At 39.2% G+C, this 25376-nt stretch overlaps 1 protein-coding gene across 5 annotated transcripts; it reads left to right on the forward strand.

The window, feature by feature from the left end:
* The first annotated feature begins 528 nt into the window (after positions 1–528).
* Positions 529–25376, forward strand: LOC106492523 (carboxymethylenebutenolidase homolog). Of its 5 annotated transcripts, none has more exons than XM_013952402.2 (8): positions 529–600; positions 10461–10702; positions 16314–16381; positions 20275–20488; positions 21156–21263; positions 22461–22603; positions 23017–23108; positions 24995–25376. In XM_013952402.2, exons 4-8 carry the CDS (start codon positions 20283–20285, stop codon positions 25172–25174), a joined length of 729 nt encoding a protein of 242 aa, XP_013807856.1. In that variant the 5' UTR covers positions 529–600; positions 10461–10702; positions 16314–16381; positions 20275–20282; the 3' UTR covers positions 25175–25376. The 5 variants fall into 5 exon arrangements, with proteins under 5 accessions (XP_013807856.1, XP_013807837.1, XP_013807849.1 ...); XM_013952383.2 differs by lacking the exon at positions 529–600 and adding an exon at positions 9209–9293; XM_013952395.2 differs by lacking the exons at positions 529–600; positions 16314–16381 and adding an exon at positions 9209–9293.

Consider the following 25376-nt stretch of genomic DNA (forward strand, 5'->3'; position numbering starts at 1 on the left):
CCGCTCCTTACTGACCCACAATTTCTGCTAGAATGAATAAACTCTGTATCAAACACAGGAATCTGTTTATCTTAATCATTTTATGTTTTCAGTTCTGCCTGGTATAAATAGCTGAGAGTAAGTTAAAACTTTGTACACTGCTGGGTGCACAGAAAGTTATCAGATACTCTTTGATGCGTTGATAAGAATCTCATTAAGAAAACATAAATTCATTGTACTAAAAGTAAATTGAAATTCTATATTGATGAAATGCATGTTTGTATTATTTTACAGTTTTCTACTGTGGCAGCTATTTTAACCCCTTTAGTTGATCAAAGAGTATTAGCAACTTTAAGCTCCCTTTACTATATTATCCTTTGTATCCAACCAATCATTAAATCCTTTCCATTAAGCATGACATTTTTGTCCAGCCATAATGTCAGCAGTAAAGTGGATAGTAGTTCAAGTTTGCACTCAAAGCGCGTAGGTATTATCTGCCCAAAATACTTATAAATAAGTAATAAATAAAAATCTTTTTCTCAGCTTTCACTTCATTACTACCTTCAAGATTTCACTTTTCAAGCACCAGAGCTGCTGATGGGATATAAGATACTGACCTGTGTAAGCAAAAAATTTTAAGGAAAATGGGAAGGCTTGGTGCGGCTCTCCAGTAGCTGTATAATTACAGTAGTCAAGTGCTGCAGTAAAAATCACGTGGGCTGCATTATCATGTTCAGCTCTTCTGTGTCATCCCTTGCAAGGTGTAAAAAACTCCCACTTATAACTGTTTAAAAAATCAGAGTTTATTTTAAAAGCTAGCTCATTTTCATCTTGACAAATTATCCTAGCATATTAAAAGAGGAAGTGCCAGTAGTACTGCAGATCTGAGCAATGCCAGTATACTAAATTTGTCTGAACAGGGAACAATCAATGAAAACAACAGATGAAAAAGCAAGAAATGGAGCAGTTCAGTTTTTAAGTACACTTGTAATTCCCACTCTCTGTTTCCCAAACATGTAACCATTGCTGTGATAGTGTTACAATTAATAGAAATTAAATGTCTAATAAAAAGTCTCTAAATTATCATTGAAATTCAGAAGACTGTGGCACTATTAATTCTCCAGTTTCAATCTTTCATTGTAGGCATTTTTAAATCAGATGAAAACTTTTGAAATGAATAGCTCTTTACTGCCAGTGAATAATTTCATTTTGAAATCTGTCTCTTGACCTACTTAAATTACCTAAAAAGTGTGGCATTTATATCAGCTACTCAGCATTTAGAGAGAATTAATCCCAAAATTTTGTTCTTACACAACATTTCAGTATGAACTACACAATGGCTTACTGGTAAACATGCTTTGAACCAGCAATTATCATTTAAACAGAAAAGAGAAAGAACTGAGTATTTAATTTTGAGTATATCTCTCCATTTCAGCCTTCTTTGTGTTTTTGATAAAAACATATCCTTGTTTATATGGTAATATGTTAGGTGTTTTTCACCTGAAAAATACTCACGGATTGAGTAATTTTTAATTTCTGTTACAGGGGAGGATGTTAGGACAGTGTTGTTTGCTTCTGACTGTCAGTCAAGGCCAAGAATTAGTGACAATGGGCACTGAACAAACATACTGAAGAAACATTTCTGCTCCAAACAAGTTATAATCTGAATAACAGAGGAAATGGGGAAATTTTACAGGTGGAAACCTGAGACAATGACAGATAAAGAACAACCATGTAACCCCAAATCATACAAGGTTATGCTGAAACCAGAGACAAATTTCAAATGGGTGGCAGGACTGGGAAAAAGATAGGGTTCTTTTGAACATGGTTCTATTTTGGTAAAACATGTAGGCTTTGTAACATTTAAATGCTTGGAAAATATATTATCTTTTTGCAAATGTTTTCTTAAGAAAATACAAAATAAATATTGAAAAATTGAAACCATCCAGAATTTGTAATATGACATTTCCTTTTTTTTTTAGTTTTAAAATGACATGAACAGGATTTCCTTTCTTCCATTTTTTATTTTTAAAATTTGGACATTTAAACAGAATTTTAAAATTTGACATTTAAAAAGTCATACAGCAAAACTATTTTTTTTATCTATTTTTGTTTATTCTCTTAATCAATTTTTTAAAAATTTTGAAATCACCTCCACCAATTCTGGTTTAAATCATAGCTACACTCACTGAAGGCTCTCATTTGGAGTTGGCAACATCTTACCTTGCAATGCTGTCCTAGTTCTTTTCCTTAGCTGTGCACCTAACTGTCACCACAAAAATGGCTCAGTTGGTTATGAATAGCAAGTTACAGCAATATGGAAAACATAATGGATTATATTAAGGAAAATCAAAATGAACACCAGTTTATCTTAATAAATCAGGCAGTATTTGGGGTGAATGTGTATCTGGTTCCTAAGCAACTGATTCTCCACTGCTAGAGAAATTTAGAAGGAGTCTCTATGGCAGGAGAGGAACTGTTAAGTCAAAGTAGAGCAAGCATTTTGGTGTATAATACAAAGTATGGCATACAAAAAATCAGCATGCGGCAATCAGAAAGTATGAAGTTCTGTGAACTACAAAAACACATGATGAACGCGATTGCTGCCATGGATCTTCCAGACTGCACACAGTCTTTTAAATGAGGCAGTTTCAGAGGACTGGGTGTTTTGCTACATTATGTCATAAAGATTCACCTAACCAACAGCAGGCATTGTGCCAGAGGATTCTTGACATGGACACAGAGAGAAGCAGTCTCAAATATACTGCATACGCAATCATGTTTACTGCTAGCAACCATGAGACACTGGAGTTCAGGATCCTGCCAGGAGGCAGCAGGGCAAAAAGCAGAATTACAACCCTGAACTTCAGGAGAGCAGACTTTGGCCTGTTCAAGGACCTGCTTGGAAGAATCCCTTGGGATATGGCCCCTGGAGGGAAGAGGCATCCAAGACAGCTGGCTGATATTCAAGGATTACCTCCTCCAAGCTCAAGAACAGTCCATCTCAACAAGCAGGAAAACCTGCAAAGGCAGCAGGAGGCCTGCATGGATGAACAAGGAGCTTCTGGCTAAACTCAAACAAAAAAAGAAATTGTATAAGAGGTGGAAGCAGGGACAGGTGACCTAGGAGAAATATAGAGACACTGTCCAAGCATGTAGGGATGGGGTTAGGAGAGTTAAAGCCCACCTGGAACTGGCAAGGGATGTGAAGGGCAGGAAGAAAGGCTGCTTTTTTTTCTGCATATTTATCATTGTTTTCCTTGATAATAGGGTGCACGGGGTGAAATGAGAGTTACAAGAGTCAAGTGACTGCTGGTAAGTCCTTCTGCGGACATGCTGGTTGTAGTTTCTTTAAAAATATGTCATGATATCATTACAGATGGCAGCAGTTAGGAATTATCCTCAGTATTTAGCAGGAGCAATCTTATTTGACTACAAAGCTTTTTATTGAGCTTCTTGAGCAGGTTTTATTGGAGGTTATACCTATCAACCAAATTAAATTGAACTTCTCGGGGCAGAGTTCAGTTCTACCTCATTTCAAACTGTGAGTGTTGCCAAAAAGAAAATGTGTCCATTATGGAGAATGTGTCCATTTTACCCACATAGTCACTATAGATACTTTTTGTGAAGGCACCTATAATGCTGCCCGTGTTTCTCCTGCACTAACTCAGAGGGAAATATGGAAGAACTTAGATTTCTAATGACTTGTCATTACTTTTTCTCAAACGTTTACAGCAACAGGAAACAGGATTAGAATTATCTTGGCCAGGGAAAAGCTAGCAATAGTCTAAAGGTCAGAGTTATTAAAGGTTGGTTCAGTGTCAATGACCTCTGTTTTATGAGCTTGTCTGGTTTCTGTAGTAACTTTCACTCCACTGTAGCTTGCACACCGAGAATGTGGTCGTAAATCCTAGCTTTTGTTTGTTTCCATATGGCAAGAGAATCGCACTGAAATTTGGGTCTAAATATTTGTGGTGATGTTTCACGGTGTAATGTAAAACAATTTTTTTTAATCTTACTTATTGAGATCAGAATATCTTTCCTCTTTTGAAAACTGACAGCTGCAATAATGTTAGCAACCACCTTCATGACAGCTTCAGAAAATCTGGTTTGTTAATTTGGGATTTGTAGAGAGTTGAGAAGATGAAGTTTCTTTGTGTTCTGGAGGCTGCTTGTGATTAGCTACCTGGGACCCTGAAAGATGAGAAATTCAGAGGAGGCACAATGCACTGTGCAACTGAAATGTGCTTTAAGGGGTGGGTGAGTATAGTGGTTTCCTTTTCTTAATTTGTTTAATAGTTCTGGAGAGAAGGAGATAGAGAATATGAAGGTAGGTGGAAAGAATTCCAGTTAGCAAGTAATAGTTGCAACTTGCGAGTAACAAATTTATTCTGCTCAGTGTTATATTGCTTCATTCCTGGCAGGATAGTTGGTGGTCTATATACCAGCAGGTATCGTCTTGTTCAGTTTTGATTTAATGTGTCTTCAGTATTGAATAGATTAATTATACATGTCCAAGCAGTCAAAGGAAAGCCTTGATAAATCTTCATCCAGCTCAAGTCAAATGTATCTGCAAAGGCAGTAATATCAATGGGCTCCTCCCCTTTTCTCCACTTGGTAACCATTTTCCATATCTTATGTACAGTTACTTTAAACTTTTCCCATCCACTCTTAAGCACAGCTCATCCCAGCAGTGTCAGATGAGAATTTTACTCTCTTGTTATTGGGAAGACTTAGGGCTATGCTAATACTCTCTTTTCACCTCTGATACCTTTATCAAATTGTCACCACCTAGCTTGAAATTTTCCTTAGTGAATACCTAACTCAGACTGAAAATCCTTGGATAACAATTGCCAAATGTTTAAACTGTTTTTGAAAATGAGGCTGAGGAAAAAAGACATTTTGCCTTTGTAAAATAACTCTGCCTTTTTCCTGTGGAATGCTTTTGTGCTCCCAGGCCTTGCACTGGGACTTGCAGTGGGCAGAGAGAAGGTGTTTGTGCCTCTTCACAAGGCTTTGACCAGCCATGGGAAAAGAAGCAGCCTAATTGGTCACACTGGGCATCTTTGTAAAACAGCAGCTGGCACCAGTATGCTAGAACAGCAGTATCCTGTCAGGTCCTGGCATGCTTCAAGCCTCAGACCCTAGCCTAGGATCCCACTCCTCATTGCAGCTGCAAACAACAGAAGTTGTTAATTTCAGAGAAAACTATGAATAAAACTTCTTCATTTTCTGGAAGCATGGAGGCATTAGCTATTGTGGATGATGCAAAGTCCAGGCATCCAAAATGAAAGTAGAGAGATTGTCTCTCTGTTCTCATACTGAAACACTGTTCCTTCTCAGACAAAGCTTCCAGATGGAAATGGCAAAGGGATAAAGGGTTCCACAGGAAAGTTTCTATATCTGTTCAATCTGTTTTTTACTACCTGTCTATAACATGAAATCTGTACTCAAGCCTATGTGATTTTCCAAACTTAGGTATCTATGAACTCTTTGCTGTTCTGTGCAGCCCTCCTCTTTCAGTTTCTATCCCATGTCTTGTTTACTGTGAAGTGTTGCCTTTACTGTAGGTTTGGAGAACACAGTGAAGAAGTCACTTAATGTTTTGGACTTCTAAAGAAGTGAACAAAATGCTGGTCTGGGTGAATGGATTTTTAGCCGGGTGACTGGCTGATGGAAAATCAAGCACGTTTACTACCCAAACCCCACATTTTCCTGGCTCTTCTGGATCCACATTTCTTTGTGGATCAATTAAACATTTTGTTCTACATATTTTTGAATGTTGTGGTGATGTCAGTTGGGCCTCTGCCAGGACCTCAGCCTGTGGTCAAGGTGCTAAAGAAGGAGTCATCTCACCATGACCCTGATACACAGATGAATGTCAGTGCGTGTTATCTCTTTCTTATGGACTTGTCCTCAGAGGATCTGAAGAGGATCTGAACAGCCCAGCTTAATGTCCCTGTTCAGCTCCCGCGAACAAGCCTATTTGGAATCTATCCTTTTCAAAGGAGAGCATCTGGAAACATCCCTTGTTTAGAAGAGTTCCTAATTTAGAAGTAAGAGTCTTCTCAGAGCCTGTATTTTCTGATTTATCATCAGCTGAGCTCTGAGCACACAAATTGGTGTCTGAAACATGTACCAAATTTTAAAGTCAGGACTCTTAGATTCATGGTGGCAAGTCAGGTTTTCCTTCTCTTCCATTTTTCCCTAGATCCTCAGATTTGGTTCCCTTTCTCCTCATCTCTCACTGATCATCCTACAGAAAGGAAAGCAGGGGTCTCCACATGATCCATAACCTCTTGAGAGAATGCATTGTCTCTGTGTTTGTCTTATAATTCTGGCTCTCCAAACCACTTCCTGACCCTGCTTATATGGCAGAGTAGGGAAGAATGTATACAATTAAGGGCAGGGAGTTCTCTGGGTGGTCTGAACCTCACAGTCACTTCAAGGAAAATGGAGGCTCATGGACAGCTGTCTCCTCCTCCCTCAAACTCACTCCTGCTGGGAGTAAGCTGAAGCTGGGCACATAGAATTTCTCCTTCTATACTGGGGTCCTACTGTGTAGGAACATGGAAAGGACAGCCAGGAGCTGTACAGGTTCAAAGCATGGTGAAAGGATTATGGTGAACAGCACAGCCAAGAAAAATGTGGAGAGTGGGGAGGTATGTGTACAGGCAACTGGGAGAAGAGAGGCTAGGAGAGAGACCGGAACAAGTCAAGAACTGGTAACGGGGAGGTTCTTGATGACTGGAAGAAGGCAGATGTCAAACCCATCTTCACTGTCAAGAAGGAGAATCCAGGGAACTACAGGCCAATCAGTCTAATCTCAGTCCCCAGGAAGATTATGGAACAAATTTGCCTGGAAGTCAATTCCAAGTACATGAAGGACGGAAAGGTATTTAGGCCACCATGGATTTACTAAGAGCAAATCAAGTTTGACCAATCTGATTGCCTTCTATGATAACTGGATAATTGGATTTGAGGATGAGAAGAGAGCAGTGGATGTGTTTACCTTGACATTAGGAAGGGCTTCAACATGGTCTCCCATAATATCTGTGTAGCCATCTGTGTAGGACAGATGTATCAGAAGGGTGGACTACAGGGTGGTTGGAAAAAAGGCTGGACTGCTGAGCTGTAGGAACTGTGATAGCGGTACAGAGTCCAGCTGGCAGCCAGTTACTAGTGGTATCCCTCAGAGATTGATTCAGAGGCCAATACTGTTCAATGTCTTAATTAATAACTTTGACAATAAGAGGCAATACACCCTCAGAAAGTTTGTGAGTAATATTGAATTTGATGGAAAGGTGATATGCTAGAGGGTTCGGCTGCTATTCAGAGGAAAGAAGACATGCTGGAGAAATCAGCTGACAGGAATCTCATGAAGTTCAACAAAAGCAAATGCAAAGGCCTCTATCTGGGATGGACTAGCCTACATCATTTCACACATGCTGACTGAGGAACTGCCTATGGGCTTAGCACCCTGGTCCATTCCCTTACCCACTTTTATTGTGGTGTCACTGTCCCTCCTGCCACAGCCTGAGCCATCCTCTGAATGGCTGCAGCCCAATACAAAGGCAGTGCAACAAAACTGGCTGTGAAGACAGAGGATGTTTTGGGCGACCCTTCTCTTCTTGTTGGCCTAGACTGTGTGCAGTTAAAATGCTTTGCAGCAACTGAAACTTGGGGAGCAGGGCGTGGGCAGATCGAGGGAGGTGAAGGTGCTTCATGTGTGCCACAAGAGGGCACTTCTGTTCCAGCGCCAGGAGGTGGTAAGAGACTTTGGAGAGAGTCTGACTGAGAATGAAAAGGGAGCATTTCTGGGACCAGGCAGGAGCATGGTGCTACCTCCCCTTTACTCAGCCCTGGTGAGGCCACACCTGGAGGGCTGGGTCCAGTTCTGGGCTCCCCAGTACAAGAGAAACATGGAGCTACTGGAGTGAGTCCAGCAAATGGCCACCAAGGTGACTAAGGGACTGGAGCATCTCTCATATGAGGAAGGCTGAGAGAGCTGGGCCTGTTTAGCCTGGAGAAGAGAAGGCTGAGGGGGGATCTTATCAATGTGTATAAATATCTGAAGGGAGAGTGTAAAGAAGACAGAGCCAGACTTTTCAGTGGTGCCCAGTGACAGGACAAGTGGCAACAGGTGCAAACTGAAACACAGGAAGCGCAAAATACTACCTGGTAAAATATCCTCATGGCTGTATCAAGCACTCCAAAGTCAGGAAGAAGGAGAAAGACTTTAGTTCCCTGTGGAGATCTCGGCAGGGGGCACTTGCACATAGGGGTGCGTGAGGGCTCCAACAGTGACACACTAAATGTTCTCATTCAAGGATCCTGTTGTTAATTTAGGCATAAAGGATCAGATCTAATCTGGCAGCACATCGGCACAGTCCTACTTAGCAGCATGCATCTGTGAATTGATGTGTTCTCACTAACAGCATTTATCCTGCAATTACAGGAGGAATACAAGTAGGTCAAGAGAGAGGGGATCCAGAGCTATCTAGTTTGTCCCTTTGGAAAACCCATATTTATAAAATGCAGAGCAACAAACAATTTATTAAAATATAATTACACCTTAGCAAGTCTTTCATCTGCATTTACATCATTCACACTTTCTTTAGCTACCATATTCTAGATGCTATATTAATCTGTCTGTCTACTCCTTAAAGGTATGTACTAGTGTTCTGCACTTTAGTGTCACATATAATCACAGACACTCAGTAAGATTCTTGGCCTATTCTTTTTCAATAATTTAGTATGATTATATTTTAATCAAAGTTGGAAGTTGAAAGATGCAAATCTTCATCCACCTGTATGTCTATCCTAAAACCAATGTATAGACACAATTTTCATGTTGTAATTAGTGTTGATTTTGTCCATGGACAAATCAAAATCCCTCATGGAGCTCAGGGAGTAAAATGAGTTGGGCCTTGACTAAAGTGGACTGCATTGTAGACTGGGACCTGTGCTGGCTTGGCTCTTCTGAGCTTGGCTTGAGCTTGTCTTCTTCAGCAACTCAGTCATGTCCTTTTTTAAATCTGGAGACAACAAGCTGGACTGTCTCATTCAGAAAAAAAAAAAAAAAGTTTCTTTTCCCCTTTGTAAAAGGGGAATGAAGAGGCACTTAGTACAAGAGATAGGAGGGTTATGATTGTGACAGTGAGATTATAATTGTTGGCTTTCAGCTGTTGTTGGGAGATATGTGGAAAGAAGAGTTCTTCAAAGATGTCTTGTCTAAAGAATATAAAGAATTTCTAACAGTCTTTGAAGTCTGCAGACTCTCTGGGAGGTGCCCAGGAGTAAGCAACATGACGGTCAGTACTTCGACTGCCTAAAAGATGAACATAACATACTAAATATCATTGTGAACTGTACCCAGGTGAAATGTGCAGAATCTAGCTTGCATTTAGGGAAAATAGGTGTTTTCCAGCCTTCACAAAACCTTTTTATCCCATCAAAGTAAAAAAGTTACAACAGACCTTGTTACAAAAGTATCATTTGTGGTAATGAATAGCCTTAATTGCAAATGCAAAGGCAGGAAGTTGTTTAATTTCTGACTTTTCATTTGCATCATTCACAAGTTGACTGAGGAATGTGCAGTCTCATTGCTGTTTTTCTGACTCATGCCATGCTTACTGTTTGCTCTCAGCTCACATGAATATGTAGTTGTCCTGAGGAATTCATTTAGCCCTCAGAGTTTTAAGTTTGCAAATATTGGCATTTATGTCTTTTCTTAGAGAAAAGAACTTACCATGATTGTTGTATGATATGTAGAAATGGCTGTGCTTGGCTAAACCATAGGTTTTAATTCTGAGGAAATGATTCCTCTAATTTTTTTTAATAATAAATATGTATCACCAGAAAAATCAACCTAATCAAAATTCAGTTTTGATGGCACTTTTGAAGAAATTTCAGGAGAAGAGATCAGCAGCAGGCACTGATTTCTGCTTAAAACCAGAGAGGGAGCGTTGGAATAGCTGATAGTATACTGGTATCTGATTAGAATGAGAGGAACCAGACTTCTGATTCACATTTGAACAAAAATGTAAGTGGCTATACAGATGCAAGCTCTCCCAGAGCAGCGAGAGTAATAAGTAGCCAAGAGAGTAACACCTTCCTCCCAGCCCCAGGTGGGGCAGTCCCTTCATGAATGTGAGTAGTGGAACAGGAGCTTAAACATGGATCTCTGATGTGGTATGTTTATGTTCAGTCTGCAAGACCATACTGGGGCATGTGTCTTGGGTAGAAAGGCCTGGATTCTTTTGTCAGGACCAGCCTATCCAAGCCTTCTCCCACATGGTTATTCCTGTCTCCATTATATCCAAGATTTATTTTTAGTGTGGACATTTGGGAAAACTGTATCCCATGAATGTCAGTCTGTCACACTCTCATGAGAGTACATGATGTTAGAGACAAATTGTAAATTCCTTTTGGGAAGAAGATGGCTAATTTCCCTTTTTTCCTTCCTCCTCTTTATCCAGTTAACTAGGTTGAAGATCATCCATGCCCTGGAGAAGTTGCTCACTGTTTGTGCCTGGGCTTATGGGAACGTTTGCACAAGCAGGAAAGGAAACCTGCTGAGGGCTTACTTGGGAGAAGCAAGCAGTGATTTCATTTGAAGAAATGGATCTCAGCTCCCCAAACAAACCTAGATGCAAGCAGAGTGCTCTGGGGAAGCTGGCATGTTGTGATGCATACTGTTGGTCTCTTTGAAGAAAGGCAGGTGACTGGAGATTTAATTTCAGCTTGGTGGTGAAGGGTTTCAGGTTTTGTTTTGTTTTTCCTTCTGAACCAGGAGAACAGGCTATAATGAACAGACAAGCTTGGCTTGAGGACTCAGCTGCAATAACAGTAAGGTTCTGGAAGGGGTCTGCCTTATCGTAGCTGCTCTGTCAAGCACAGACAAGCCACCATCTGTATACTTTCCTGTGGGAAAAAGGGAAAGTCAAAGGACCTGAGAGAGGAACCTTGCAAATGATTCAGTAAGGTGGCCCTAAGCTTTTTGCCTCACAGCCCATATCTTGTTAGTTTTCTGAGGCCTCTCCATGGGTCTGTCAGGCACCTGAGGTCCATTTGTTTCAGAACAGAAAGAAGCAGCATGCAGGAAATTCTCAAGATTGGAGGTTATAACATCAGCCCTCTAAGATCAAATCTGATAAAGCCTTGACGTTTCCTGCTTAAGCTCATGCTTTTCTTCATGCTGAAACCTCTGGTTTGAAACTTGTTAGTTCACAAACAGGTTGTGGAACAGTGAGTTTGGGAGTTTACCCTTCTTTGGCACAGCTGCTTTCCAGTACAAATAAGCTTTAGAGAAGGTTTAACTGTCCACGTTGGCAGTGGGAAATAACTTCTTCCACAAAGTGATGTTTGACAGCACATGCAGTAGATATACTCTGTGAACTAGACAGGGTGGACAGTGACTGCAGTCTCCCTGGACTCTGTGGTTCAAATGTTCCCTTCCATATGTGATATACCTTGCCTATATGTGTGTGGGGGGTGGGGGATCAGAAAAAACACAGTGGGCTGGCCCCTGCATGGCCTGGGTCCTTTCTCCTGAGATTTTCTGTTATGTTACTTTAGTTTATGCTAAGGGGTTCTGAGAAATTGTTTTTGCTGAACTGGTACAGACTGTAGAGTAAGTACCCTCACTCTCACCACAGGCTCAACAATTTGTAGGAGTACATTGAGATGTAATTTTTTTAGGCTAGGCTAAAGTTCATAATTTCACTTTAGAGAAAGGGTAAGAACATGTGCTCTCTGCAAGTGTGTTTAAAAAAGTATCTTGATTGTTCTGAATTGATTTTACATATGGTAATGTAATTAGAAACTCTCCTATTCACTTTCTTTAAACTTGCTGCTTTGATGTTGGACTTGGGCATCTATATTGCTTTGTGGGATACAGTCCAAGCCTGCCTGGATTCAGTCCAAGATTACCAATATGTAGACATGTTTGCAAAACAGGACTTTTCAAGATGAGCAAACATAGGAAGAAGGAATTTTTTCCTGTAAATCTTTTTTAAAACTTTGGACTTTGAAACCCTAATTTAATATAGGCATCTTTGTCAGAATTGTTCAATTGTCAGTAATAGTAGCCAAAAGTTCCCCTTTTTCCACTTATGAAGAAAAAGCCTGAATGTTCATCTAGAAGATGTATAGCCTACGGAGGATCATATATAAGTGGAAATTTTGGGAACCTCTTGGCTTTAAGAAGGATCTCTTGGAAAATCTATCTCAGTCAAATCAAACTGTTCAAGTGCATACTGGGCGTTTACAGAAGGAGAAGCCAGTTTTCTACTCATGAATGTTGGCTCTTCTGAAAAGTGGGGTAAAGTCTACTGGCACAAAGTGCAGCTTTTTGTCCAAGGCAATTTATTTATACTGAAGACTAAAATCATGTTTATATCTCAGAGTAAACAGGCCCTCAATTACAAGCAAACAGAGTGACCTCCCTTTCAGCTGATTAATCCCAGAAGGTTCCTGAAATATAAAATGGGCATTAGATGCATATTGTTTAAGGAGACAACACATACCAAAAAAAAAAAAAAAAGAATAGAAAAAAGAAAAGAGGGCTTGTGCCCTGGAACAAAACAGACCAAGCATATATACTTTTAAAACAAAACTTTATGGGGCAGAGATTCTTTCAATGACTAAATACGTGGAATAAATTCATCCTTGAAGGTAATAGTTTGAAAGTCAGATAACTGAAAGAAACTTTTTTCTAATTTCTTGTAGTTTTAGAGAAAGACAAAATGTTTGTTAAGAAATAAATTAGATGTTTCTTATGTCATGCAAAAAAATAGACGTTTAGGTTTATAGATGAGGAACTAAGCCCTTAATCTATGTAATTATCCATATCTATGTAATCTCAATTCTACTGACTTGCTCCTAACTCTATTTGTGTTCAGTGCAACAATGATGCTGCCTCTGATCTTGGGTGCCTATTAATGTCATAGAGCTATTTCTCCAAAACTGTACCATTTTCCCCAGATTTTGCTGTTAATATTCATTAATACTTGGAACCATGTGCCTTGTACTGAAATTCCAGTAGAAGCCTTTTTAAATAAAGTGATGAGCCACTTAATAATTTAGAAAAACACCTGGACAGTGTAGGTAATTTTAATACGCCTCTTTGCATGTCACCCACACAATTTAAAAAGTTTTCCTTTTATTGCTTTAGTGTAATTAAAGTTACACTCCACCCTTTTTCTATAAAGTTCACAAAACACACCCTCTTCGATTCCCACAAGGTCTTTCAGCAAAAATAGGAAATTTGAGACTAAACATTCATTATTTATTTTAGGTAACAATTAATCCAAACCAAGCATGAGAAACCCAAAAGCTGTTAGGTTACCTTACTTTACATGCCAACAAGCAAATCAGGAACATAAATATTTAAAACATTCTTTGCACATCATCCTTCTGTCCCTGTGATCAGAGCCATAATTTCTATTTTAGGGAGAAAAGAAGTTGTATGATCTGAGGGCTGACTCTTGTCTACCCAAAAGGAAAGTGGGACACTCAAATGGACACTCAAAGGGACAACATTGAAACAAGTTGAAACTGGAGGCTTCAAATAACATACACAGATGGAATTAAAAGGACAGAAAGATGGGAGAGCAGAGATGGCATGGGAAGCCAGGAAAGAGGGTGAATGCAAGAAGGAGATGGCTGAAGGTGAGAGGTGATGACAGATTCAGTCTTAGAACCAAATAAAAGCACAGGGAAGTGGAAGTCTGGAGAAAGATGTAAAGATTAATAATAAAGAACAAGAAATCTCCAGGGCCCAGGTCCTGGTGCTATATGAGGAATTGTAGCTGCTCTGTTTGGTGCAGAGAATGAGCAGTTCCCATCAGCTCCTCACCAGATGAAGCAGATAAGATCATTCCCACAGATGAGAGATTTCTGAACCTTTCTTGAACACAGGAAAAGCGTGGGAAGGAGTGGGGATATGTTTCACTACTAGCAAAATCAGAGAATTCCTGGAGATTTTTGTAATGCTCCAGGCAAGGGCAGCCATGAACTCCAGAGTACAATGCTAGGTAAATGGTAAAGAACAAAATCATAAGTGTGAAACTAGTTTTCCATTGATGACAGTGAAAGTATCTGTACATTCAGTCCTCCTACCAGGATTTGCAGTGACAACAGCTGGTTCAATTTCCAAGGGTCTTTATTCAAACACTGACTAGAGCCTCAAGCCAGAAACCTGGAAAATTAAATCAGATTGTTAAACTATATTTCTTCACTCACAAATGATGACTCAATAGATGAGTTTAGTCACACAGCATTTTACTGCACGGAGGGAAAAGAGTAACATGAAAACAAGAAATACAAACACATCTCCAAATTACAAGAGTACTAATTAGGCCTTCTCTTCCTCATGAAGTTGTGTGAGATGGACTAGCTATGCTCCCCTCCTGTAGCCACACTCCTTTCAAGTTTGTTAGCCAAATATCAAGTCCTACAGGACACCTTTTATTCTCTGTTGAGGTGCTAAGCACAGATCCTGTACTGGGCACAGAATGCTTACTGGCACTACAGTTGACCCTGCAGAGCAGATGCGTTCTGTCCTCTATCCAACCATGACTCTCTCCTAACCTTTCCCACTAGCCTCTCCACTAGCCTCCTGCTGGCTGCCACTACGAGGTACCCTCAGCAGCAGTAACCCTTTTGCAAGGCTGCTATTGCCCACAAAACCATGGCAATCTCTTGTTACAGGTGAGGGCGAACCTCACTATCCCTTTTCCCTTGTCTGTAGCATCTGTAGGCTGAGGCTGCAAGCACAACATCACTCATCAGGTCGCTTTGAACAGGTTTTTTACAACATAAATACAGCATTTGTTATGGTTTCAACTTTCTGACAAGTCTGTTGCTACCAGCAGCACTCCAAATACTGTACCAGGCGAAGGTAAATGGGACATGTTTAAGCTTGTTCCTTGGTTTCTACCATAGGACTCTGCTAGGCTGACATTAAAATCAGTGATGATCTGATCAGTACAGTTGGTGGTATCTAAGGGACTGTCCATTTCATCCTACAGAGGATGCCTGTGGAATGTGAATCATACCCTAAATCCTAATGACAACTATGGGAGTCTAGACATGTAGCTGATATATAGACATCCACATTGTGCACATCTAATGTTTGGGCGCACTGAAACCAACCATCACCCGTATTACATGGTTCTCAATTGCAAAGTGGTCACTACCACAAAAAGTACTGCTTAAGATCTACAGAGCCATTCAGGGACTTGTTTGTTGTATACAGTTAGGATGAAAATTTATTTATTGACCATTTCTTTGAAATAACATTGCAATTTTCTTTGAGCTCTTTTGTCTCTTTCTTTTCTCCCCCTCCCAACATCTATGCACACACCTGCACACTCACAAGCACATACACACACACACACGCGCGCACGCGCACACACACGCTAAAAGAAAATTAAACACACAGTAGACATCAATCCAAAGGCTAAGCTAATGGTCCTTGCATACAAAGCCATTACAGAAATGGGAATGGAAAATTTCAGCGAGTCACCATCAGTAATAACCAGCTCAGAGTCAGAGGTTTCTAACTTGTTGAAAGCAAGTCTAATCAAAAGTTACCTGGAACACTTTTAGACTTGTTGGGAATACTTGTGGGTGTGGCTCAAATAGGTTTAATCTGTGTGCTGGGGAGACTTCTGTAAATTTTTTAGGCTCTAAGTTTGCCTGGAAAGATTCATCTTAATTCAGCACAAATTCCATTAAAGACAATTATTTTGGCAATAAAAGTGCATGAACATACTGTAAGAAAATGCATCTCTGAACTTAACAATGCATCAGGAAATACACAACTGATGCTAGATGTCTCAGCTATAAATGCTGAGGTCCAAAGGTTCTCCAGTATCTTAAATAGCTACATCACACACATAATTTGCTTTGTATTGCACAGATCTGGAAGGGAAATTTTACCAGAAAACTGAGGTGTGTTGATAAGAAGTCTGAGCAGTCTTCCTTTCAATTTGCCCATACTGTTTTGTTAGGAATTACACATTTTTAAAGACATGAAAATGTAAGTGCAGTTTAGCAAATATCAGTGTGCATCTTGCTTTCTAAACTCTTGAAATAATAAATAATAAAAGGTGGAGTAAAAGGCAATTGATTTGGAGTCTTCTGAACCCTGCCTCTCTGCATGATCTGTCTCCACCCCTTTCTGTCTGGATGACTAGAGTACTCCTCCTCAACTCCTGATACCAAATTTCACACAAGAGTTTAACAACATCTGGGAACTGTATGGGTGGCAGCAGCAGGAGGAGCAACACTGTCAGCAGAACTGGTTTTCTTCTTTTTGTGTTTAGAGAAATATAGCTGGCATCTCACTGAACAGAAGCAGCGAGCTGGGCTAAAACAGAATCCAGTACTCCAGGTATGTGATGGCAAACTGGTCCACAAAGATGGAGTTGGCAGCAGAGAAAGACTAAGTACTTTTAACTGTGTTGAATGGGAGAAATCTGAAATTGCTAAGCAATTAGAAATATCTCTTTGAAAATGCACTAAACATTGCAGGAAAAAATCACTCTGTTAAAGAAAGACCTTTATTTTGGTTTCATTAAACAGCTGCACAAAGACAAGTATTAAGGAGTGGATAAGGTGTAGATAAAGGGTGTCAACTTTGGGAAAGACTGAATTTCATTTTGAATGTCTGCTGTGAGCTGTGGCACAGCAGCAGTTCTGAGGACACCCCATGATTTCCAGCATATTTCCCACTGTGTGCACAGGTCCATGGCTTTGTTGAACACTGAAATAGTTATTTTTTATCCTAGGTATTATCTTTATTTTATAGGTGCCTTAATAATGGCATCTGTTGTCTTCATCCAGCAACACCTGAAGGAAATGATGCTCAGCCTTGGGAACACAACTGCTTCTGCCTGTTGTTTCTCTCTTCTTCCCCTCTCTCATCCTCTTTGTCACTGATTCTGTTCTATCTTATTTCTTTCTGACAGCAACTTCTATATTTCAAAGCACATTTTTCATTCTAAATGTGATCATACATTGGCACAAATAAGCAAGGGAGGTAGTATGTTTAACTACTAGCTTTTAACTCAAGACTGTCTGACTTTGGAAGAGACATCCTACTTCAGCCACAGTTTAGGCACTTTCTGTCCGAATTACTGGGCAGCATTTTATGTCCAGAAGTAGCAAGATCAGATTAGAAGACCATAATCTTTTTTTTTTGCTCTTATAGTAATGAATTTCCATTCTTTTTCTTGTTTGGTCCATTGAAGCACATAAACCCCAGCAGTAATTTATTTCAATGTTAAAATGTTATCACTGGACTCAGGAAAGAAGGCAGAGATGTCACATCTTGGCATCACTAGCCTGAGATGCTAGCAAAAAGTGAAGCAATTTGAGGTCCCCTGCTCATACTTACTTTCTAAGAAGTGGGAATTATTCTTATCATTATCTTTTTCCCCGTAGTACATGGCTGTGTTTTAAAGGTTGTTATCCCCATCTCTCAGGAAAGAATTTGTTTCTTTCCATTGAAAATTAAGATTCAGCAAGATTTAACCATATTATTTGCTACCTCCTAAAAAGGAGTAGTTTGGGTCTGTCCTAGAGCCCAAAGGAGCCCACCTTTGCTTTGTGATAATACTAAATAGCTCTCTTCAGCTTTTATGTTAATTGCAGAAGAGCTAAATGATATTGAGAAACCCAAGGAAACAAGGAACAATGGAAGCACTGGTGAGAAGCGGAAGCTATAAGAAAGCCTTCTCTTAACAAGCAGGGTGACAGCAGACTTGTGGATATCATTGTTTTTGCCCTGTTAGCAGCAGTTTTGCCTGTTCCTAGCTTTCTGCCAGGCCCCATGTTTCCTCTGTGTTAGAGCTCAGTGATGAGAAGCAGGGTATAAAGGCGAAAAGGTTCTGCCTGCTTGGAATTGTGCCACAGGGAAAGCAGGAAAAGGAAAAGTGTAATGGATAAGATTGGTGGGAAGAAGGAATGAGGTGAGACAGGAGAGGTAGGAAATATCCTGCATTGTTGCTTTACGGTGCCATGTTCTGTGGAACAAAGCGGGCGGGAACAAATAAAGTTTCTGACTAAACAGGATCCCATCAAAGACTTGCAAGCCGCTCAGGTGTGGCTGACTATTTACTAACATTCTTCACAGCCTGGTGCCTGGAGAAGAGCCAGCTGGCTAAGAATCAATCTGGAGAGACCAAAGAAATGATTTCTGGGAAGCAACTAAAATATATACAGTAGGCTGTTTCACAACTATTGCAAAGCTTAATGCCTCCTAAACACTACTTCCTTGAAGGGGACACCACAGGTTGTGCCCTTCTGAATGAAAGACCTTAGTGAGGTAAGATTCTGGCTGCCATCTGAGAAGCCAGTGGAGTTGGCTGTTTTGGGGAATGCCTGTGAATTCTCCAAGCAGTCTCTTAACATTTCAACAAGCGGATTAATCTTAGGTTAAGAGAAATGAGGTAGAAAGTACTTCTGCATAAACAGATCACTCGAGGGTTTGCAGGCCTCTTATGAGGGACCTAAACCAGGAAACACTGTCCCAGGCATGTTACAACTTCCACTTTCATAAGATGACACAACAATGGAGGTTTGAGTCCTGGAGATCAGGCTACTTCATGCTTCCTAGCACTAACCCTGACATTCAGATGTTGAGCAAGGTGGGAGAACAATTAATAGATGTAATCAGTCCTCAGTTACCTGCAGGATTACTCACATTATGAGATCACTCATCTCATGGATATTTCTGAAGCAGCTTAATTCCAGAATCAGTAGAGCTGCATTCATCCAGTTCCTGTATCTCCACCCCACACTCCTATATCCAGGAGTTATGGGAGTAATCAGGCATATTTGCTCAAGCCCAGTGCTAGCCCTGCCAGACCTGATGACAGCAGCCCCAGGGTTGGCAGAGGATGAGGAAGAACAGTGTCTCTGCACTATACTTTGGAAAGGCTGATTATCTTGGGTAGAACATAATATAAATGCACAGAAAAGGCTTCATGCTGTCATTGAGCCTCAGTTAATTATGCAAGCTGGGAAGCGTTGTATAGGCACAAGAAAACTGTGCAAAGTCTCTGCAAGACTGACTCCCTGTTCTTAAATCTGTGTGCACCGCAGTTCCCAATGTGTCCATTTTATTTAGGCTTTCCCATTACTTGGTGAGACCTAGTTCTCTGCTGCTGTGGTTAATGGAGAGCTGATGAAGGTATACCTTTTTAACAGAATTTTTCACCTTTCCAAGATGGCTAGACAGTTTTCTGAAACTCATGTTACTACTCAAGCAGAAGTAATAGGCTGATATAGAAATTATGAAGTTGAGAAAGTCATAATGTATATGTGGGTGTGGGTACATGTCCCCAAGAACTGTTTCAAAGTCAGCACATGGCTAGGAAATGCTACAGTTAACACTGGCCTTGTAGACTTAATTGGATTCCTTGCACAGATGCATTATAACACCACTTTTAATTACAGGATCACATTCTATTTTTTCCACAGAATCCATTCCATGTTCCAAGCACAGAAATTGGGAACTACTTTTGACTTTAATTTTTCTGGCACTGCTAATGTCTTGTCATTTGTAACTGCTATTTCTGGAGAAGCGACAAAACCAAATACTCTCCTGAAAACTCACATATTTTGAATGGGACTTGTACATTTGCTTGTTTTCTTGCACTTCCTTTTGAGAGCATATGGAAGGCCTTGGAACCTAATTTACAAAGCAGTATTGCAGCTGTTCACTAACTGCATCTGATACATGGGGTCCCAGAACAGCTGTGATGATCTGTAGCTGCTACTGAATGCACATATAGCTAGCAGGAACCAGCACTGAAAGAAGCACTGAACACTATAGCAGTTGAATTCTGTGGTCCTTATCCATCACATAATTCAGTGCAATCAGCATGTGATTCTGTATGAAGACACATGTGACTGCCACGACTGGTCATTCTCTCCATATGTCTGGGGAGAAAATAACATTTGAAGCAGCTGCTTCACACCAGTGTTGACAGAGTTACATGAGAGCAAAACAAATGTGATATGAGAGTCAGCACCTACACATATGTGTTGTTTATGATTTTTTAACTTTACTTTTTAGAACTTTCTTCATTTTCAGCTCAATAACATATAATAGACTAAGAACCATTCTGCTTTGGAACATTGCTTTTGAGTTTTTCTACTTTCTTCTTTCAGACATAGATGTGAAAGTTATTTACAGAAGTTACGAAACTATGTTCTGCAGATCACATTTGCCCATTTACCTTAATCTTGTATTAACAGATTATCTTTTTTTTTTTTTAGGTTTCAAAATGGCTGATCCTTTCCTATATGATAGTGGAGAAAGATCTCGATACAGGTGCCTCGGACAGGAAGTACAAATTGAGCACATCAAGGCATATATTTGTAAACCATCTTTCTTCACAGACAAAGCTGTGATTGTGATTCATGATATATTTGGATGGCTCTTCCCAGACATTAGATACGTAGTTGACTTAGTTGCAGTTCACGGATACATGTAAGCAACTGTCTTTACTATTTTCCTCTTAAGAAATAGGTCACCAGGCCCAAAGTTAAGCATAGCATGTGATGTTTCCTATTCGCATAGGGCAACCATACCATTTCCATCTGAGTGAATAAAAACACAAAGGAATGAGATGTTCCCGTGAGGCCACTATACCAAAGCTACTAAAATTGACCAATCACAAATGGCTAACTGAGCAAAAAGGTACAAGGACAGTCATGAAGTGCCAGTGTTTGTGCTTATCTGGCATTGTGGGTGATTAAAAGATAGACAATAAAAATGTCTGTATGTATCTCTAAGTTGCATAAGCTTTTCAAAACCAAACCTTCTGGAGTACAACCAATACTAATAGTTGCTTTAGCTTTTACTAGTCAAGAGATAAATATGTGTTTATACAGAATCAAGAGGGTTTTTTTAATCCCATTGCTTTTGTATTAAGTATGCCTATGGAAATAATGAGAATTCATTTGTGTTTTTTTCCATAGAAAGACATACATTTTTAGGTCTGCTGATTACCAGAATAGAATTATTAGAATATGATTCAGATAGCAACCATGTAGATGAGTACTCTGGAATAGAAAAGAGATTAAAAGCCATTTAGACATACATAGTTTCTCCCCATTTGGACCTGAAGGTTGACTTGGTTCTATGTCTCATACAGAGCCATCTGCCCAGACTTCTTCAAGGGGAAAGAACCTTGGAAAACTACTGATCATTGGGCTGACTTTGCTGACTGGATGAAAGATCATGATCCTGTGAAAGTAGACAGGTAAGATGCATATTTGTGCTTGAATTTACAGAGCATGCACCAAATAAGGGGAATTTGTGTGCCTCTGAAATGTTAAAAGCAGCACCTCACAGCAGGGCAAGCTGGCTGCATACACACGACTGCTCTTTCTGGGTGGTTCTTCTGTGGCTCTAGGTACTATCTTGGGATTTGGAAAGGATCATTTGCTCCATCTATCACTCTGCTTATTGTCTTCTGAGGGCTGACATGTAGCTGCCCCCCAGGTCAGATCTGTTGCTCTTTCAGAGCACAAGGAATCCTGTTAGTGCACACATGACTTAGCACCCTACCAAACAAACCAATTGTATAAGTCTGCCTATTCATTCACAGTGCAGCCCACAGCTGCAAGCCTAGAAGACAGGCAGATCATGGGTGATGCCATTGTCAAACTGCTCTTTTTGTCAGTCTAACCAAACCTGTGATAACCCTACTAATATACTTGGGTTTTGAAAATCTAGTTACAAATATATACAGTCTACATTTACATTTCAGTGACAGACAACTCTGTAGATTATGAATAAGATAAAACTATTGAGACTTATGAAATTAGCAACAAAAAATTCATTAAAAGTTTGACCTGCTCTAGTGTACATTAAAAACACTTTTCATATTTTCTGCAATACCTATTTTTTAAACATTACAGTTACTGACAGTTTAATTTTGAGTAATTATTAATTTAATATGCTATTGTCATATGTGGGCTTGAGAGAATATTTTTAATATTAACTCATACAACAGGAATGACATATTCAGGTGATTCCTTATCTAAATAGGTAGACTCAGTAGAGAAAGCACAGTGAAGCTCATCTATTTCTACAATCCATAATGCAAGGTGTTGTTCTACTTGCAGATATGTCTTGTCTTTAGTTGTCCTGTCCTAGACAAAGTGATTCAATTAAAAATTTGCTTCTTTTGAAACAGAGGAGCAGGTGACAATTCAGGTAAGTATTTAAGTACCTGCACCTGTGTATGGCTACTTCCCTAAACTAGGACCAGCTATGTTAACTCCCATTTAAAAAACAGAAAACACTGATCTGGGGTTGAAATTAGATTCTTGTTTTAAATGATCTGGGGTGCAGATGCAGAAAATTTCACGTATGGCTTTTAATTTACTTTTTAGATTGTCAAATGTTGATTCTGCTATAGATTCCTTAGTTCACTTTTGTTTATATGTCTTAGGGAAGCTGATGTTGTCTTGAAGTATCTAAAGGAACAATGCGGTGCAAAGAAGATTGGTATCGTTGGGTTTTCCTGGGGTGGAATGGCAGTACATCACTTGATGCTGAAAAATCCTCAATTAAACGCAGGGGTGTCCCTCTATGGTAGTGTAGAACACATGAACACTTACATGGACTTACATGACTATATGTAGTTTTCAGTCTAGTTATTGCTTTGTAATGATTTCTGTAAATGCTCAACTCAAAGGTGAGTTGCTGATTTTAATTATCATAATTTATTTCCATATTGCATTATATTGCTGTCAAAATTTAAGGCTGGTGTAAACTAGAAAAAAATTATTTCCTTTTTCACTGAAATTTTCTAATCAGATTTTAGTGCTTGGAGAGTGGGGAAAATATTTTCCAAATGCTTTTTTTTCTCTCCATTGGAGTAGAAACTATCCTGATCTAAAAAATGTACTTAAGAAGTAAACCTAAGTAGAAATTTTGTGTTTGATTTTGCCATTCATCTTGCGAGAATGTTACCTCACTAACAGACTTTCTCAAATACATTATAGGAATAATTAGGGACTCTGAAGAAAGATACAATTTACTAAATCCCACGTTTTTCATTTTTGGTGAGAAAGACCACACTATTTCTTATGATCAGGTAAGCTGTTGTACTGGAAATGATTTTTCTTTTCCCATAGTTCTTCTATCCTACATAGCAGAAATCCGAGCTTGCTAGAAAACATTTTCTGATATGAAAGATCAGACAGTTTGGATTGTTTTTCTTATATTTCCACTTCACGATATCTTGCCGAGGTTATTCAAAGGCTTCTTTTTTGAGGTGAGAAATGCAGTAAAGACTAGTGATGGTCTCTGAGAGGCTGGGCAGGTGGAGTTTGAAATTGAGCAGCGAGATACAACTGGTGTGAGTCAAACAGATCAGAAACTTGGATACTACTGCTGTGGATTTAAACCACTGAATATGAACCTGGATTTTGAAGAGAAATAATTTCAGCCTAGCAACTGAACTTTCTGAATGATATAGACCCACTGATTTACTGCTTTTGGGTACAAGTCTAAATGAACTGTGTCAGAAAAGTGGTCATGAATTTCAACTAAGATGATTGCAACTTAAGGACTCTGTTTTGACTCCTGATTGCCATCTATATTTCTACATAGCCCCTATCAGAAGCTTATTAGAGAGGCTGAATAAATGTGTGTACAGGAAACTGGAGTCCTCTTCAATGTTTAAATTCCTTCTCTCCAATGACAATGATAACATACCACCTCTAAAATAGCTTATTGCATAGTAACAGGGTCTAACTGGGGGAACTGGCAGTACACTCTGGGAATGAAGAAGCCAACCAATATTTACTTTTGACTGTGTTATTCAGTATGTGGACTTACACCTCAAATATGCTGCTCCTTTGTACAGGGAAATAAATCCTTCATTCACTGTCCGCTTGTTGTGGTGAATCCAGGCTCACACATTTCATAAACACATCTTTTCCATCATGGAGTTACACATTGAAGCCATACCTTTTTCTCCTCAAGTTCTCTCTCTCAAACTTCAATGTTATCTTCATAGTTTTTGTAAGGAAATTCTTAAGCTTATTAAAAAAATCCTCAATACGCTGTTTTCTGCAGTAATAAAGGGATCTGTGAAAAAAATAATGTGAACAATGAAATAAATCACAATACTGTCTCTAATCTGCATAGTCAGTAGAATTAAGCTTGTACAGGCAAAATCAGTGATCATTTTCCTATTTTGTAACTTTTCAGTGCTTGATATGGGGACTGTAGCACTTGTAGTACAGGAATGTTTTTATATGTTCTGTACAAATAGATACAGATCTAAGATACGCAGAAGTTGGCAACACTCCCCTAAACTCTGGCACTGAATTTCACTCCAGCTTCTGCCTGTGCATAAATAGTTATAGTGGAATGGTAAGACAGAATCCTTCCAATTGAAATGAGCACAAAAATGTGTCTATATATGTATACAGAAACCTAATCATATGTTTAGTACTCTGTGTGTGTGTGTGCATGCATGCACGTGTACTTAACATCAAAAGATTGTGCAGGAGCAGGGTCTTTTTGCTATTCAATAAACTAAAAAAACTTGTGTTTTCTTAAACTTTATTACTAGGCCAATCAGAATATTTTGGACTGAGAATCACTGAAATTTAGACAATATATTATCTTAAGATCAGAGATCTTGAGATGCTGATCCTTACCTAATTAAAAATTAAGTTTCAAGCCATATTTAAGCCTCTGAATGGAAGTGCACCTGTTCATTTAGGGCAATGAGACTTACCAAACTATCTTTGCAGTACCTGTTGAGGGTTCTTAGACTCACCTGTACTTTTTAAAACTAATCCAGTATTATATTCCAAAGTGGGTTTTTTTTTTTTTTTTTATCAACAGCAATAGAGTGTGCTTCAAGTGTGACAGTGGGGAAAAGGCAAACATGTAGTGATGTGACAAATGGCAAGCTTGGCAAACTTTAAAAAACACAACATAATGGAAAAATGCTTTCTTTTACAGATCACCTTACTGGAGGAGAAGCTGAAACAGTACTGTAAAGTTGCATATAAAATTAAAGTTTATCCTGGACAAGTTCATGGGTTTGCACAGTTGAAACCAGAAGATATGAAACCTCAGGATAAACCTTATATTGAAGAAGCTCAACAGGATATGATTGATTGGATCAAAATGTATATTTGACAAAAGTATAAAGTAACACTAGGTTTCAAGATCACTGTTTAATTAAAATTTAATTAAATTTTTGAGAAGAAAACAGCCAAGAGGAAACTATCTTGTTTTGAAAATTTTCACAGACAAAAATAGGAATTTTTAAATTTATAATTCTTAATTATTATTACAAGATTTTCACAAGATTGTGAAAAAAAATTGGACTGAAGGACCA

Source organism: Apteryx mantelli, chromosome 2 (assembly GCF_036417845.1).
Source record: "Apteryx mantelli isolate bAptMan1 chromosome 2, bAptMan1.hap1, whole genome shotgun sequence".
NCBI lineage: Eukaryota > Metazoa > Chordata > Aves > Apterygiformes > Apterygidae > Apteryx > Apteryx mantelli.

Excerpts from the sequence above, each read along its gene's own strand:
- LOC106492523 (XM_013952402.2), top strand. The coding sequence starts at position 20,283 with ATGGCTGATCCTTTCCTATATGATAGTGGAGAAAGATCTCGATACAGG. Across the intron at positions 21,264-22,460 it reads GATCCTGTGAAAGTAGACAG|GGAAGCTGATGTTGTCTTGA; the intron begins GTAAGATGCATA and ends TATATGTCTTAG. Across the intron at positions 23,109-24,994 it reads ACACTATTTCTTATGATCAG|ATCACCTTACTGGAGGAGAA; the intron begins GTAAGCTGTTGT and ends TTTCTTTTACAG.